This window comes from Diabrotica undecimpunctata, chromosome 5 (assembly GCF_040954645.1).
Source record: "Diabrotica undecimpunctata isolate CICGRU chromosome 5, icDiaUnde3, whole genome shotgun sequence".
In the NCBI taxonomy this organism is placed as follows: Eukaryota; Metazoa; Arthropoda; class Insecta; order Coleoptera; family Chrysomelidae; genus Diabrotica; species Diabrotica undecimpunctata.
Window position 1 is genome coordinate 99,201,498 of NC_092807.1, and position 18,490 is coordinate 99,219,987.

The window sequence follows — 18,490 nt, forward strand, 5'->3', positions numbered from 1 at the left end:
TGGTATTTCTGCTGGACTAGTAAACTTCGGTTTATTAGTGGTATCATTGGAAGGCGAAAAAGGACTTAAAGTATCGTCAATAGTTCTTTTTGAACTGTTCTGTGAAGATTCAATTTTCATATGTAAGGTAGTTGTTTCGTTCGCAGTTTGTTTTATATTTAGTTGATTTTCTGTAGTTGGGGTGTCTGTTTGACTTGAAGTAGATGTCGGTGTGATGGTTGATATTTCTGGAGGGCTACATGTTGAGATTTCTTCTGCTGTGGTTGGAGAAGTAGGATTTGGGTTTGGATTGATAGGGTTTTTGCTGTTAGTTGCCGTATGCCCATTTTGTTTACAGTTGTAACACGTTAGGTTGCCGCTTGATAAAAAGATTCTATATAAAGTATTATCTTAATTAATTAAAAACGATTCTAGAATTGTGAGATCTGTTGGGATGATAAAGATTTGTCTCCTAAAGCTCATAATATGATTAAATTCGGGTAACGGTGCACCAATTTTTAAAAAGGACATTGTAGATAGAATAACAAGCCCCATGGATTCAAGTTCAAGAGGAATGGATGGGCAAACATTAGAGAGAATGATTCTTTCGGAGGGAGTTATATACCGTCGAGCTTGTATAATCTGGTTAACTTCAATGTTGCCGTTATTTTCATTCATGAATTTTTCTACGATATTTTCAGATGATAAATATAAACATATTTTACTGTTTCATAATCTAGAGCAGAATAGTATATTTTTTGGATGGATGATTTCTCCCAGGGGGAGGAGGTAATCTTGTATTTTCGCATCTTCAATGAAATTAAAAATGATAGCTTGCCGTTTTGACGGAAATTTTTGTTGTGTTAGTGCGGTAGAGTAACTTCTTTGTGTAGAATTATCCATTTGAGAATTGCCTGGTAAATTTATTTCATTGATTTGCGACATATTCGTTGATGTTTAAACATTCCTAAAGACGGACTTGTCCGCCGCCAGAAAAAAACCGGCCGGAGATACAGGTCAATGGTAATTAAATGTTTTTGTTTATCGTCAAGCAAATATGGATATGAAAATTTTCAATAATGTTAAATACGTACTAATTATATATTTTCAGTGAAATTTACAGTAAAACTGTACTTACAGACTAGCAAAAGTGAGTTCAGTTGATCACTAATAACTTCACAAAGCGTAGTTAAATTTTGAAAACTTGTTCTCACTTAATTTAAACTATTTTGGAGAGCCAAAAATAAACACACCGTTCCGATATACTATCCAGGTAATTTTTACTACATTTAATTGTGGATTATTTTAATGTATAAAATATTCATTTCAAGTGAGTTTATTTCGATAGTCTATTTAAAACCATCAACACTGCTTTTAACCAGAGCATTTAGTGTGTAGTGATGCCTGATAAATCGGGAAACCTATATTGCGTTCTATTATTCGCAAACCGATATTATAACGTTGTGGTGAATTTTAAACCAATTTTGGCACCCAAATAATGACATTACATTGTTAATACTGCTATATAAATTCCTTCCTCTATTATACATAATATAAAATAAAAGTTTTTTATTAACATTTTCAATATCAACCCTTGTAACAAAAATTATAAGTGGGGCGTTGTGCGCTAATTTAACAAAATATAGAAGCAATAGGCTTGTAACCAGATTTAAGTAAGCATCAGATCTAAGTAACCCAATTCAGTTTAAAAATTTAAAATCTTTTTAATAATATTAATAATTGCTTATTGCTAAATGCGATTGTTTATGTATGACATCGAAAATATCGGTGTAACTAAAACACGCGCTGACCCAGTGAAATTTGTAATGTAATCAAAAGCTTGTTTGATATTACGTACAAATTATATTATTAAAACATTATTATATAAACAAACGCACGTGAGTTAAATAGCTGGAAAATAACGGGGGTAGATAATTATTATTAAGAATGAATGTGCATTGAGTCGAGGCTAGTGTTGTCATCCGTCAACTGGGTACTCTTTCCATTATTGTACTTAGAGAACCAATAAATTATTTATGAGTATCCAGTAAGTTCGAGTTAATCAACCCCATGCAGTGGGTAAACTACCTTTAGAGTTCTACTATATGGAACTCTTGATGGAAGCAATCCTATAAACATTATAAGAACATACAAAATTATTACATGGCTACATTATTATAGGCTCACCACAAAAACTATGTGAGATATAGTTAATGCAGCATGGCTAGAAGGTTATGCCGGAGAATGACTAATTGACAATCTAGGGAGGATTCGGCCAATTTGCATGCCCGAAAAGACAGTTAACTAAAAATGAATGTAAAGAGTATGTGTGTGTGTGTGTATGTGAGAGAGAGAGAGAGAGAGAGAGATAGAGAATATGGCTTGGAAGTAGGTCCGTTAGCCCCAGACTTGTATTTGTTATTTTTAGCATGATATATTAGTTTTTTATATCTATCAGTATTTCATTTAAATGGCAATATTTATTTCTTTCAAATAGTCTGGATATCCAACTGTTGCTACATCATTGGTAGTAAACAATTTCTAATTTCATAAGATCTACGGAGGTAACTTTCTCCGAGCAAATTTCAAAGAAATCGCTGGTATAAAGCATTCAAGCTGTTTTTAAAAATTGAAAACTGGTACCTTGAACATCCCCGGTTAGCAATTATTCAGAAGGGGTTTTTAGCTACCTAATCCTTCTAACTTACCTTGACCCCCGATAGGTGAGGCAGTGATAATTTGAACGTAGTCATGTAGTCAGTCTCACATTGTATTCCAGCTTAGCTGGTCACGTCTTGGTTAGAGTTTTTAACTCTCGCATATTGGTCAGTGTAAGTTTAGTATTCGATCAAAGGGGTCGACGCATTTCTTGTTTAAGACACTCGTGTATTGAGTATACCTAGTTATTATTAGATAGCTTATAGTTTAAAGGCTACATGTTTTACAAACGCTCATTATTAACCAAGTATAATAATACTGAAGAAAACATCCTTGGTTCATGTGACAATTTTATTTGTAACATATTTAATCTGTAACAGTGCTCTCGTGTGGTGTTTCGCGGACTCGTGAATTGGACAGTGATCGGCGGTTTAAATATAAAAACTTTGCGCTTAAACTTTTGCTAGATCTTACCTTAGTTAAAAAAGTAAATCATTAAATTACGTGTTGTTTAATGCTTGTGTTCTTATTTCCCACGTTAGTGGGTGGTCCTTCGAATTGAAATTAATTACATTACTTAGTACGCTCTAAGTGTGTTAGTAATATAGACATCGTAATTTGTGGAATAAATCTTCAGTTTATTTCTACCATAGTCAATCGGTAGTTTAATTATTATCATATCATGGAAACTTCAGTAATCAGTAATCAGTAAATACTCTATACTAAAACACATACTTGTTCTTGTTGTACTGTACTGTATAATTTGTCTATATATATCTCGTTAATTTTGCAGTCAAGCAAAATTTCGAATCAAGTAAATAAAATCAAATATGATTCTAATAAATTCAAATGTGAAAAGTAGATAGCATCAACAAAATGGATGAGACTAAGAATATTGAAAGCAGGAACTTACTAAAGATGGTTAAATAAATTTCTGTAATAAATGTATCCAAGTGTTGCTATGCCACTGGTAGCAATTAACTAACACGTCTTAAACTTTATCTTCTCATCATTCTTATCAATACAGAAATGATCTTCAAATAAAACTCAACCGAACTAGAGAGGAAGATACTACAGAGGAGGAATGGAGACAATAAAAAACAATTATAACGGAGACAGCAGAGGCAACTCTCGGAAAAGCCAAAAGGCAAAGAAATGCGGAATGGTATGATGATGAATGCAGAACTGCAGTAGAGGAAAAAAATGCAAGCTAGGCTTAACCAACTTCAAAGAAACACAAGAAATAGCAGTGAAATTTATAACGAAAAAAGAATACAAGTGACTAGAATATGCAGAAGAAAGAAAAGAGAGGCTATAAAAAAACAAGTACAAGAAATCGTAAAGTATAACAACAGACGCGAAAGCAGTAAATTCTATAAATGCATAAAAGAAAGCACACAGTCATTTAGACCAAAATTAACGTTATGAAAAGACAAGGACGGAGAACTACTAACAGAGAAGCAAAAAATTATAATGAGATGGAAACAATATTTCGAAGAAAATCTAAATGCAGACAACGAAAATGATCAGAACGAGACAATATACTATACGGCGGAGCTGCACATCGAAAATCCGAGTTATGAAGAAGTAGTTCAGATAATAAATAAAGTAAAAAACAATAAAGCACCAGGAACGGACGGAATTTCGGCAGAATTATTAAAGCATGGAGGATCCGAACTCTGGGAAAAAATCCATTACCTAATAACATTAATATAGACGAAGGAGCAAATGCCAGAGGAATGGACAGTTGGCCTCATACAGCCAATATATAAAAAAGGAGATAAGAGGGAATGCCAGAATTATAAGCCAATTACATTGCTAAATGTAATATACAAAATTCTTTCTGGTATAATCTACAATAGATTATTAAAATACTCCGAAAATATAATTGGTGATTATCAAAATGCATTCAGAGCAAATAGAGCCACTACAGATAACATACTCATACTAAGAACGATACAAGAAAAAGCTTATGAATACGATATAGACCTATATAATATGTATATAGACTTTAAACAAGCTTTTGATAGTGTAAAAAGAGACAGAATGCTGGAAGACCTTTGTAATCTAGGTATACCTAAGAAATACATCAGCCTCATAAAAATGACGTTGCAGGGTTCAAAAGCCGCAGTCAGAGTAGATGGAGAACTGACTCCCCTGTTTAACATCAACATGGGAGTAAGACAGGGAGATGACCTATCAACCATGCTCTTGAGGCAGTCATCAGAAAAACCAATATAACCGGCCATATAAACACCAAATCAGTACAAATTACTGCATATGCAGACGATGTAACCATCATTAGTAGGAATAAGCCACGACTAATGGAAGTGTTCAAACAAATTGATCCTGAAGCAAGAAAAAGAGGTCTCAAAATAAACGAATCAAAAACGAAGTATATGACAGTCAAAAGAATAACTAACAATGAAAATAATATCACAATAGAAAACTATACTATCGAACGAGTGGATGCCTTTACATATCTCGGCACAGAAATCAATCAGAAGAACTCCGTAAGTAGCGAAATTAATGCACGTATTTCCAGCGGGAATCGTACATACTATGCTAATAAAAGATTGATGACATCGAAATTATTAGACAAAAGAACCAAAATGACTATCTACAGAACACTGATTAGACCCCTAGTAACCTATGGATGTGAAACTTGGGTAATGATGAAAAAAGATGAAGCCCAACTCAGGACATTCGAGAGAAAAATGCTGAGGAAAGTATATGGCCCGGTACAAGAGGAAGATGGCACATGGAGAATCAGGAGAAACGACGAGGTTAATGAGTTAAATGAAGGTTATGACATTGTAAGATTTGTGAAAAGTCAAAGACTGTCATGGCTGGGACATGTGCAGAGTCAAAACAATGCAAAAACAACAAAGAAAATGTTACAATGAAAGCCCATAGGAAGGCGAAAAAAAGGAAGGCCCAGAACGAGATGGTTGGGTGACGTGGAAGACGACCTGAAAACAATAAACATAAGACAATGGAGAAGAAGGGCACAAGAGAGATCTGAATGGAAGGACATAGCCAGACAGGCAAAGACCCATCCAGGGTTATGATGCCAAAAGAAGAAGAAACTTTATCTTACATATATTCGATATTTTTACCCACAGACTAACTTTCTCAGACCAATTCCCAAAATTTCCCTGTTTAAAAGAATTTAAAAGGTGGGTTTTACCTACCTCTGTATAGAAATATCGAAGTTGTCCCCCGTCCTCCGCAAATACCTTGCAATAGTCAGGCATTGATAATCAGAATTTTAAGTAATATAAAATTATATCCCAGCTGAGCTGATCGCTTCTTGTCTAGAGTTTTTACTCTCACATTTTAGTTATTGTTAGATATCTTATAGTTAAAAGTTGAACGCATTCTTAATAAAGTATATTCATATTGAAGAAAACATCCTTAGTTGAAGTGATAATTATTAGTGACATTTTAATATGTATCAGTGCTCGTGTAGTGTGTCACTAAATTGCTTAATGGCTTAAATTGACAATTAAAGAATTAAGAACATTTATTGCTGTCCTATTCGTTATGAGTGCTATATATTTCCCGAAAATTAGAATGTATTGGTAGAGAAAATATGGTGCCCCAATCGTCAAAAATGCTATGGCCCTTACCCGATTATTTATTATCAAAAACTCTCTGAAGGTTGCGTATGGTGATAAAATTGATGATTAACAAAGAATAAACAACATTTGGAAAGTCTTACTTCTGTTTAAAAGTATATAAAATTGTTGTAAAACTGCCCAGGAAAATCAAATCCCGTTGGTATTAGGATTTTTTTACTTGCCAATCCCAATGGGTTAGTCAGCACAGAAATATAGTTTGGGTGAATCAGCAATTCTTAGTTTGTGTGAAAGTCTTATTTCTGGTCATCACATTTACTTCGATCGCTATTTCACGACAATAAAACTTACTGATGTATTACTAGAAAGTTGTTTTAACGCAACAGGCACAATTGTAAATGAGAGACTCGAAAGACCCCGAAATTTTATCTTTTTCCCAGAAAAATAGTTCATGAAAAATCCAAGAGGTACACCTGAAACGAAGGTTCAAGGTGACATAAGCATTGCCATAACTCGCGGGTTAGACACAAAATATGTTACGCTTTTGTCAACATACCATGCTGCTAACAACCCGGATCAATTCAGAAGGTGGCCAAACCTTAATAAGGAATATAAAATGTAATGACGGTATTAGATTTTTGTTTCGATACAGGGCAGCAGCAAGCCGCTTATATGTATTTCGACCTCTTTAGGTTTCCTCAGGGCGGTATAGCCACTGCTCTGAATCAAAACAAAATATATCCCGTCCTAAACCAATGCTTATCAAAATAACTATTTACCGACGTAACTACGCCATCTAAAAACAAAAAGAGAAATCAAACGATTTCTACCTGGCGAAACCGAATTCAAATTTTTACCACTGTCCTTCTAAAACTTGCAAAGCAAACAGCTTGATAAGTTACTCGGCAAGGGAATCTAAAAATTGCATTCCACTTGCCGTTCATTATGGTCAAAATTCGTAGTGAATTCAGTTTCTAGTACTCCAAACGGAGTAAAGTAATAAAACGTAATGACGGTATTAGATTTTTGTTTCGATACAGGGCAGCGGCAAGCCGCTTATACGTATTTCGACCTCTTAGGAGACCTCAGAGGTCTCCTAAGAGGGGTATTCTCAGCAAAATTGTATTCTCAGGTATTCTAGAAAAGTTGTAAATAATTTAGGAGACATGTTGTCTCCTTGCCAAACGCCTCTTTCAATACGAAAGATCCCAGTATCTTCATTAAGTCTTACACAGGCTGTAGCATGCTGATAGATGTATCTGATGAGGGATATGTATCGGTGATCTAGAAATTTAGAACTAGAAATTTACTGATGAAATCGATTCAACTTGGGAGTATAAATAATCTTAGTAGTAGCAGTTTTTGTTTTCTAAATAGAAGCGTTCTGGAAATTTTAAACCAAACTATTTACACGGCGCCATCTTCAAAGAGCTCTAACTCCCTTAGAAAGCATTTTTGGAATAGGTGAATTGGGTTAAACTGTCTTAAAATGATCTGAAGAATCTCCAGTCTTCGTTTGTCGTAAGAGTTTCTGGACACCCTGTATAAAAGGACAAAAACCCAAAGTAGTTGAAATATTTAAAATATTATTCTGTTTCAGGAGGCCTCCAACGTTAGTTAGAGTTTACTCAATTTTCCTAAAAAACGTAAAATAAAACTATTGTTTTATAGATGAAATTTATTGATGTATATTAATATTTTAGATCTGAAAACATTTTCTACATTTTACGTATAATGAAAAAAATATATAAATATATCTTTCTTCAGCATTGTATTTAAAAAATAATAATATACTTTATTAACTCTATAGTAACAAAATATTCCCCTAAGCTTCCTTTATAATACTCCTGATGAACAACTTTCTAGGCATTGAGCTGAAATATTAATAATTTAATTAATTAGTGTGACCCGACATTTACTAGCTTAACCAAATTTACTTAGTCCCCGCACTATATATGCGAAAGTTTAACTTATAAATTTTCCAGCTTTTCCAGCTTCGGACGTTATTTGATACACTAACTATTTCTGACCGAGCATATTCTTATTTTTAATGAAGATAAATGGTTTTCTCAGAACATCAAACGATGTTGTTTTGACTTTGGCTTAGAAGTTCTCCGGTACTTTTATCACAGACTGAGACTTTTCTCTGGGCAATATTGGATTTTAGTCCTTTTTTAAAGTTCTGTAAAAAATATAACAAGATTAGATTCAAATTCCTAATATTAAGCAAGTAAACTATCGAATAGTGTTTCTATTTAAAGAATTTTATATTAAAAACTAATAATTTAGCTGACGTATTACATTATATTTAGTTTTTCAAACAATACTGATATAACAAAGAGGCCTATAATTTAAAATGTCGATTATACAGGGTCAGTCAGAACAACGAAATGAACCAAATTTGTTTTTTAAATATTATACCCTGTATATTAAATCATTTTTAAATATAGTTTTTAAAAATATAAAGAGTTTATATAAGATTTTATCGGCCTAAAGTTATTAAAACGGTAATATTTAAAGGGATTGGATTAGGTTTTCAAGGAAATGAAAATGTAAATAATATATCTACAATTTTCTAGTGTTGTGTTATTTTTAAATAATATAATATCTTTAAAATAGAGCTCTACAATACACAGCGTGATCACTATATTTAAATACAAAATGTCAATTTTTTTTATTGAAACACCCTGTATATTGGTATTGTATTTTGTAAAGTTTAAAAATTTTAGAAAATATTACAACCTTTCTCTTGGTATTAGGTTTTATATACCTTTATACAAAATCGGTTTGTAGATATTTAGATTTGAACTATAGGTTTTATGTTTTTGCAGATTTTTTATTGTTTTGTGTTCCTACTGAAATATATCAAACAAAAATTATAAAAATTATAATCTTATTTTATAAACATAAATTAAAATATCTAAATTTAAAAAAAGTATGCTATTAAAAATTATTTGAATTTAATAACTCATTATGTTACAAGAGAAATGAAAGAATCAGGAAAAGACATGTATTCTCTAAAGGTGTGATAAATATTTGTCTTCTAAAACTCACGACATGGGTGTATTCGCTTCCAGTTATTTGTACTCCTAGGAAAGTAGTTTTTGAGACAGCGTTTATAGCTATCTTGATAAAGTAATGAATCTTCTTATTTCTACTTAAGTTTTTTTTATATTAACATATTTGTGGCAATGAGGCATTGAATTAACTGTATTTGTAAAAGAAAGAAATAAACATATCCTACTGTTGGCGATTCTAGAAGCAAATAATACGTTACGTGGACCAACTAGTGAACCGACGCCTATGATGTACTCATAACCTTTAGTTCGTTCAATATTGGAAAGGACTATGGCCTATGGAGAAGTAAAAAAACAAATAACACAACAAACGAATGAAGAATGGGAAACAATCTGCTTAAATGTTGAAACATACGTACATGAACTTCTGCGTCATGGAAAGTACTGAGAGTATTGAAATAAAACTCAAAAGAAAAAATTAAATTGGGAAATATACAGGACAAAGAATGGAAGGACTATTACAAGGAACTATTAACAGAACAAAGACCACAATTCATTTGAAAAGAAAACAGGCGAAGACGAAGCAGATCCCCACAACAAGAAATAGAAATAACAGATCGGGAAATGAGAATGGCCATAAAATCAGTCAAAAATAAGAAAGCACCGGGACCTGAAGGCATCTCATCTGAGCTTAAAAAGTACGGGTTAAAAAAATTACACCGGATGATAAAATGGATATTTCAGAAAGCCATAAAGGGAGAACAGCTCCCAAAAGAATGGACGGAGGCATATATGACATCTATATTTAAGAAAGGAGATAAAACGATGCAAAAACTACATAGAAGTAAGCGTAATATCATCAATAGGAATATTATATGGGAAGATACTCTGTTCGGATTTGATCCAAACTGGCAACAGCGCTCCCGAGTCCTACCCCTAACCACCCTTTGGTACAGACCAAAATTTGACGATACGAAAGATTGCACAGAATTCTCTCTCTTTTACGTTTAACTGTCCGAGAAGACACATCGCTCTTAAGTTCAACTGCCGCATGGTGAATCATCCGATCACGTCTTAAAATAACAACTGTAAGTGATAATATTTATTATACAAGCAACGAGCAAATAAATAGTAATTATTATATTGTCTATCAACCAATTAAGGGTATACTATTTATAAATGAAATACATTACTACTGAGCAAGAGTAGTTTATTTAAATCCACGTAACAAAAGAACCACCGCTTAATGGAAATATACCAGGTCGAAGGATAATCCGAAGTAATTATACCTTATAATTACTTGTACCCAGCCGAAGTATTTATTTGGCCCACTTGGACGATGCAGAGGAACCCAGCCCGTTTCATACTCCGAGAAAAAATATAGCAAGCGATAAAAGGCTAAATCGGGGAGGATCATTCAGGTCTCACGGCATGGCAGGAAGATCATGCATAGATCACATATACACACTGGATCAACTGTTGGAAAAGAAAAAAGCAAAAAATAGAGATATACATTTGGCATTTGTGGACCTCAGAAAGGCGTATGACTCTGTACCAAAGTCAGAACTATGTGTGTCAATGTACAAATTAGAAATATAGACGGAACTCATAGAGGCTACAAAAGCTCTGTATAAAGAAAATAAAGTCCATTAAAATAAACAAAAATTATAGGAAACTTCACCACAACAAAAGGGCTCGTGCAGGGTTGTTCCGCATCTCCAACCCTATTCAAAATATACCTAGAGAAAGTCTTGGCTACATGGAAAAGAAAATGCGAAGGCATGGGAGTACCGGTACGACACGAATACTTATATACGGTAAACTTTGCAGACGCTAAGTAGTAATCGAACAAGACCAAGAAGACCTCAGTGTCATGATGAAGAAACTGTAAGAAGAATATACCAAGGCTGGTCCAGATATTAACCTTGCGAAAGCAGAATACCTATCTACAAGTGAAGAAGACATGGAAGATCTACAGATTGACGACAACGTAACAATCAAAGGAAAGAATAAATTCAAATACTTGGGGTTTATAATCACGAAAAAGGCAACAACAGAGGAAGAAATTAAGCGAACTATTATGACATATGGGGTTTGAAATTGGATTATAAACAAGAAAAACAACAGTAAGATAGTACCAATAAAGATGGAACGCCTGCAAAGATGCTGCAGAGTAACAAGAATGTATATGAGAAGTAATGACGAAATATAGCAAACAACATCAATAGAAACAGACATACTAACATATATAGAACAAAAAAGACTAAAGTGGTATGGACATGTAAGAAGAATTAGTGACAGCAGATGGATTTAGAGAATAACCGAATGGAGCCCCATAGAAAGAAGTAAAAGAGGACGGCCCCGAAGATCCTGGAGGAATGAAGTAGACAACGTCATGAGTAAGAGAGGCCTAAACGATGGAGAATGGGACAACAGAGAGAGATGAAACCGGTTGAGCGAGGGAAGGCATCGGAGACGCTGCAAGGTAAACCCAAAACTCTTTTTATTTCTATTCCTTCGGTATTTTATTAATGATGTTATGATTAATAATAATAGATATTATGAGGTGGTTTTTTGGTGCTCACGTTAGGTTTGCTAGGTTGACACGGACTATAAATTTTGTTAATCGATTTGTATCTTCAGTTGTACATATAATCGATAAACACCTTTTCATGTCGAAGTTCACACACTATTTAGTTTTTAAATCATTTGACTTAATGAAACTGTTAAGTTTTAAAGTTTTTTAACTTAAAAAATACTTTTTTATTAATTAATATAGACTATTTCTTAGGAGAGTTCTAAATATATTGTATTAACTAAAACAGTGATAATAATAGGAGACTTCAACGCTAAGATCGGACAATGACTTGAAAAAACCGAAAACTATGTAGGACGATTTGGCTCTGAAGTTAGAAATGAGAGAGGAGAAACATTGGTTAACTTCCTACAAGTCCACAAATACTATGCAATGAACACATTCTATAAGAAAAAGCCTCAAAGAAAGTGGACGTGGCTATCCCCAGACGGAAAAACTCGGAACGAAATAGATTACATACTGTGTAACAAAACAGATATCATACAGGACGTAACACTAATAAATACGGCGCAGTAAGTAGCGATCACCGAATGGTTAGACCCAAATTAGAGTTAAAACATAATAAAAATAGAAATAAATTTAGAAAAACTTGGAATATAGATACAGATAAACTAAAATCTAATACAGAATAATAAAAAAGTAAGTTAAAGCTTGCAAAACTATTAAATCTAGATAAACTTAGCTTAAATAAAATCAATGAAGTCATAACAAAAGAATTACTAAATGCAAGCTCAGAAGTGACAATCGCTAACAGGAAATTAAAAATAAGTGTAGAATCACAAAACATGCTGAAACAAAGAAAAGATCTTGTGAGACAAGACAAAAGAGACACTGCAGAGTTTAAGGAACTCAATCGAGTAATAAGAAAACAGATAAAAGAGGACATTAAAAAAATCAAGAAGACCATATAGAACATCATAGAGGAAAACCGAAGACTCAAATTCACCAAACCGAAACTAGGAAAGAAAAACATAATAACCATTAAAAATGAACAAAGACAACTAGAAAAAAGTAAATCTGATATAGCAAAATAAATTGAAAAGTTTTACGCCAATCTGTATCGTTCCAGAAATGATTTCCTTAACTCCTAAAGCAGAACTTGAAAAGGCAGATAACCAATGTCAACTCAGAAGTAATGCCCGAAATAAGCCACGAAGAAATAGAAAGAGCAGTAAAAGAAATAAAAAGGAATCAAACTCCTGGAAGCGAAGGAATCCTAGCAGAAATGCTGAAGGAAGCCGGAGAAGAAGCCATTACATATCTAAAAATACTATTTAATAAATGTCTATTTGAAGGCAACATACCTGAACAATGGAATACTGCTAAAACAATACTAATACACAAAAAGGGAGACACTACAGACCTGAAAAATTATCGACCGATTTCAATTCTTTCACAACTTTACAAAACCTTTACGAAAAATATTACAAACAGATAAACAATTAAATTTGACGGATATTAACCAGTAGAACAGGCCGGATTTCGAAAAGGGTACAGCACCTGTAACCATCTATATATTTTGAAAATCCTAATAGAAATAACTAACGAATAGAATCTCCCATTATGTCTGGCTTTTATAGATTATGAAAAAGCTTTTGATAGCTTAGAACTGTGGGCAATAGAAGAAGCATTAGTCAACAACCGGATTGAGGTTCAGATACAGAATATTAATACATAATATTTACGAACAAGCTGAAATGATAGTGACGTTGAGTAATTTAATGGAACAAGACCAGTAAAAATCAACCGAAGCCTAAGACAAGGAGACACAATATCTCCAAAATTATTTACAGCTGCCCTAGAAGATATCTTTATCTATATCTTTGGGAATCTATTGACTTAAAGACAGGGGAATCCCTATTAACGGAAAATATTTGAAACATTTTAGATACGCAGATGATGTAGTACTAATAGCCGACACATAAAATGCACTGAATACGATGACTGAGGAGCTACACACAGAATCCCTAAAAAAAGGACTGAAAGTGAATTTCAGCAAAACTAAACTGATGTCAAACAAAGATGCCAAACCTATGATAAACATCCAAGGGGCAGAGATAGAACACGTAGATGAATATACATATCTGGGTCAAAATGTTAAGGTAAGCAAAGAAAATCAGACTACCGAAATAAGCAGACGTGTAAAAATAGGATGGGCAGCATTCGGAAGACTCTCATACATACTTAAAAATAAAAATATACCTCAAAGACTGCGAACCAAAGTGTTTAATTCCTATATCGTACCTGTACTTACATATGGAGCTCAAACCTGGACATTTACTAAAATAAACATGGAGAAGATCAGAAAAACTCAAAGAGCTATGGAACGACAAATGCTCACTCAAAGACCATAAAACCAATGAAGATATTCTTAATAGAACAAAAGTAAAAGATGCTGTCGAACAGGCAGCTAAACTGAAATGGAAATGGGCTGGACATAACGAACGTCTTAAGGATGGCACATGGAATAAAGAAATCGGGAATTAGCGGCCATATGAAGCCAAAAGACCACGAATACGATAATGAATTGTTTGTAAATGAGGAAGACCGCAAATGCGCTGGAGCGACGATATTAAAAGAACTGCAGGACCAACGTGGAAACGTCTTACAAACAACAGAGATAAATGGCGAAAATAAGGAGAGGCTATATTCGGCAATCCGAATAGAGAGAAGGGCTTAAAAAAACTAAAACAGTTACTTGACAATAGATTAGACAGACAATAGACAATAATTACTGTTTCATAAAGTATTATAAAACTGTAATTATTTTAAAAATAAACCATGTAAATTATTGTATGTGATGAATACATAAACTGCATGTGATATTCTTTAATTAAAAGAGATAGCACTATAATGTTATTTCTGCTGATAGCTGTTAATTATTCAATGAAAACGACGTAAAGCATTTTGGAATTATCATATAAATGTCACGCTCAACTTTTAGTATGCCTTTAATAGAAATACAGTATGATCATATATTTTTAATGTTATTATTAAAAGAGATGAAAAAGATAATAAAAAGTGAAGCGTCGAAGAGTCCTTAATATTTTATAATACCATATAGGGTTGACCACTTAAAAGTGTCTAGTAATTCCAGTTACGCTTCTCCGTCCAAATTTTGTTGCATTATCATTAAGCTTTACAATCCCTAGGGATTATACCTAATGCCATGGTGTTTAAAATTCTATTCTTGGGTGAGGTGGATTATTCCTCTATATCATTTATAACTTGCTGTGTGTCTTTGCTGCTGTCGTGACTTTTTTCCATTTCATCCTGTCTTTGCAATGAACTTTTCAGTTTTTACATTTATTGTATTTTTATCATCTTCTGTATCATCCAGCCATTTTCTTCTACCCCTTCCTTATTTCTGCTTGAGACCATCACTGATAGTTACATAGCTACTCAATTTACCGAGCAACTACCACAGGTGGAGTTCCGCCTCTGGTAGTTCTTCTTCTTCCTCTTTATAAGCAATTCTGCTTGTTCATTGGTGGATTATTACCTCTACGAAAGGCTCCCACTTCATCTTTTGGGCGGTCGTACGATACCTCTTCCTCTGGTAGTTGTTGGGCAATATTATTATCATTACTAGACTTCGGCAAATATGCATATTGCATATTTTGCATATTGTGCATATTTTATGCAAATATTTCATATTTTGGCATATTTGTATAAAAGTTTGCATAAAGTGCATAAAAGTTCAGATTTTTATACTGTATTTGAAAATTTTTAAACATACCAATTTATTTCAATTCTTGTATAAAATTTTGTAGTCATTTTAATCAAGAAATGATCTAAGTACGTAATCTCTACAGGTACAAAACATTTACAATTTCAAAGAAGATCAATTTAAGTAGCCCTCAACATTCTTAGAAAGTCTCGGTCACTGAGGCATTCAGTTATTGGATAATCGCTAAGGGTTCGCTCATTTGCATTTTATGATCTAATCCCCAAATCTATCTACAATTTATTGTATCTTAACAGCAGGTAAACGGCTAATAGTTTTGTTCCTAATTTAGGGATTTTCCAAAATCTCCCAGTTTATTGAATTAGGTACCTAAACATTTCTAATTTGATGCTCAGATTTGTAAATCATTTTTGTTTTGATATTCAAAGCGTAAACACTCGTTGTGCGTAACAAAAAAGGAGATTGTGATTTTATAATACCTAAAACAACCAGTGCTTCAACTTGGATTAAACCTTATAAAGAGCTGTCTATGGATATGGGAAAAATCTACTGGTCAGTCTGTGGCAAAATTGTAAGTATCTAATATTTTCTATTAAATATCTAATATTTCATACATACAGGGTGTTTCCAAATGACACTTACAACGTTTGACTGTAGATACTTCTCGAAAAATTGAACAAAACGATATAGTTAATGAGTTTTAGTTAATAACAACAATAACTTTAAAACCAATAAACGTATTTACTTGAAATTTAGTACTCGTAGGTTGTTTTTAAATGAAAAATAGCTTCCTTTAGTGAGAAAAAATTATCCATGGTACAATACAATGGTGTGTATTTAGAAAAAATTTTCACCTTTACTTTTTTTTATGAAGTCAGCTATTCTAAAACACAATTATTTTTATTGTAATTGAATTAACAAAAAAAAAACTTTTGTTGAATTTTAAAATAAGTTATATGATGTACTAATGGTTAGTAACAAAAACTAATTTGTGGATTAATACTGCATTTAAAACACTTAGGGAGTGTTTTTTTTCCAAACCAGTTATTTGATTAACCAAAAACACCTTGTATATTTTTATATTTTAAAGGTTGGGTTAAAATAAAGGTTTTTATTTTTATTTATAGATAGCATGTAAGAAGAAATTTCAGATAGAGCAACATGTGAGAACTGCTTCACACATTGCAAAAAAAGGAAAAATAGGAGGAAAACATCAAACTTCAATGGCTAAATGTTTCCAATCTACTTCAAAAAAATTAGATGAGCAAGAAACTTTTAATGAAGACTTGTGTCGCGCATTAGTGTCTGCAAACATACCGCTTTCAAAATTAGCAAATGTAAATTTTAGTTCGTTTCTAAAAAAATATTGCAAACTTAATGTTCCAAGTGATCGGTCTCTAAGAAGAAATAATGTGAACGGGCTATACTCGTCGGTGTTAATTAATATTAAGGAAGAAATTGCAGATAATTATTTTTACATATCTGTAGACGAAACCACTGATTCCTCAGGAAAGTATATTGCTCATTTATTGATTGGTGTTCTTAAAGAAGATACCTTACCAAAATCTCATCTTATTTCATGCCAGCAACTTGAGAAAACAAATGCTTTAACAATTTCGCGTTTTATACAAGAAACATTAGCAACTTTTTTTCTTCCGACAACTATTCCTTCTAATAAATTACTGCTTATTTTATCGGATGCTGCTCCTTATATGGTGAAAGCAGGACAAAATTTAAAAATATTTTTCCCAGATTTAATACATGTTACTTGTGTAGCGCATGGATTAAACAGAGTTGCAGAGGAAATACGAAAAAAGTTTCCTCTTGTAAATACCATGATATCCAGTGTCAAAAAAGTATTTCTTAAATCTCCTATAAGAATTCAACTTTATAAAGAAATGCTACCTAACATTCCTCTTCCACCACAACCTATTTTAACGCGATGGGGAACATGGTTAGAAGCAGCTAATTTTTATGCAGATCATTTTGTTAAAATAAAGAACATAATTGATAGGTTAACAGATGAAAGTTCCCAATCTCTTTTGTATTCTAAACAAACTTTTCAGAGTAACTTGCTTCAACAAGAACTTTCATTTATAAAATCAAATTTTAGTTTTGTTCAAAAAACAATTACTCAGTTAGAATCACCAAAACTGTCATTGTTCGAAAGTACAGCATTAATAAAAGAATTTGCGTCATGTTGTCGGAACGTTAGAGGTAATATTGGAAAAGATATTTTAAAAAAATTTGAAGCTACTATGGAAAAAAATAAAGGTTATCATATTCTTTCTGAAGTAGTCAGTGTTCTAGCTGGAAATATTTCGGAAACAATTAATTTAGAACCAAATGTTTTGGTTAGTTTGAAAAATGCTCCCGTTACATCAGTTGATGTTGAACGAAGTTTTTCCATATATAAATATAATGTACTCAGACAGAAGCCACAAGTTTTTGTTAGAAAATTTTGAACACCACTTGGTCATTTATTGTTACCATAATTCTAAATAAGTTTATTCATACTTAAAAATGATGTAGTTACTTAAAATTAATGTAAATCTTAATGAATAGTAGGAAATATTTAGTTATGTACACTTTTTTTTTAAATAAAATTGTTACTATTTTACGATTTTCTTATTTATTTGTATGCATATTTTGTAAAATATTTGCATATTTTCGGGTAAACACGTGCATATTTATGCGCATATTTTCTACATTTTTATTTGCATATTTGCCGAAGTCTAATCATTACTGTATTGCCTAAAACTTAATTAACAACTTAGACTATACTGCTTTTTTTCTCTTAGCGGAAAATATAAAACATTTAGAGTAACTGCCAACATCAAAAGAACCTGACAAAATATCTTTATAATGGAAAGGAAGAAGTGTGGTAGAGAGAAAACTACTATAATATTGTTAATTAATCTAACGTTCATATTTTTAAAAGAAACACAATATTCAAATTAAAAAAAAAACC

The 18,490-nt window shown here is 32.6% G+C and overlaps 1 protein-coding gene across 4 annotated transcripts in view; it reads right to left on the reverse strand.

Annotated features, from left to right (window-relative positions):
- Window positions 1–7,889: 7,889 nt before the first annotated feature.
- The window catches only part of LOC140441542 (sodium- and chloride-dependent GABA transporter 1-like), a 127,521-nt gene continuing 116,920 nt past the window's right edge, over window positions 7,890–18,490 (reverse strand). For all 4 annotated transcript variants that reach the window (XM_072532329.1, XM_072532331.1, XM_072532328.1 and 1 more), the window contains one exon: window positions 7,890–8,400. In XM_072532329.1, coding sequence (XP_072388430.1) covers window positions 8,296–8,400 — 105 coding nt within the window. In that variant the 3' untranslated portion in view covers window positions 7,890–8,295. The remainder of the gene's footprint in view (window positions 8,401–18,490) is intronic.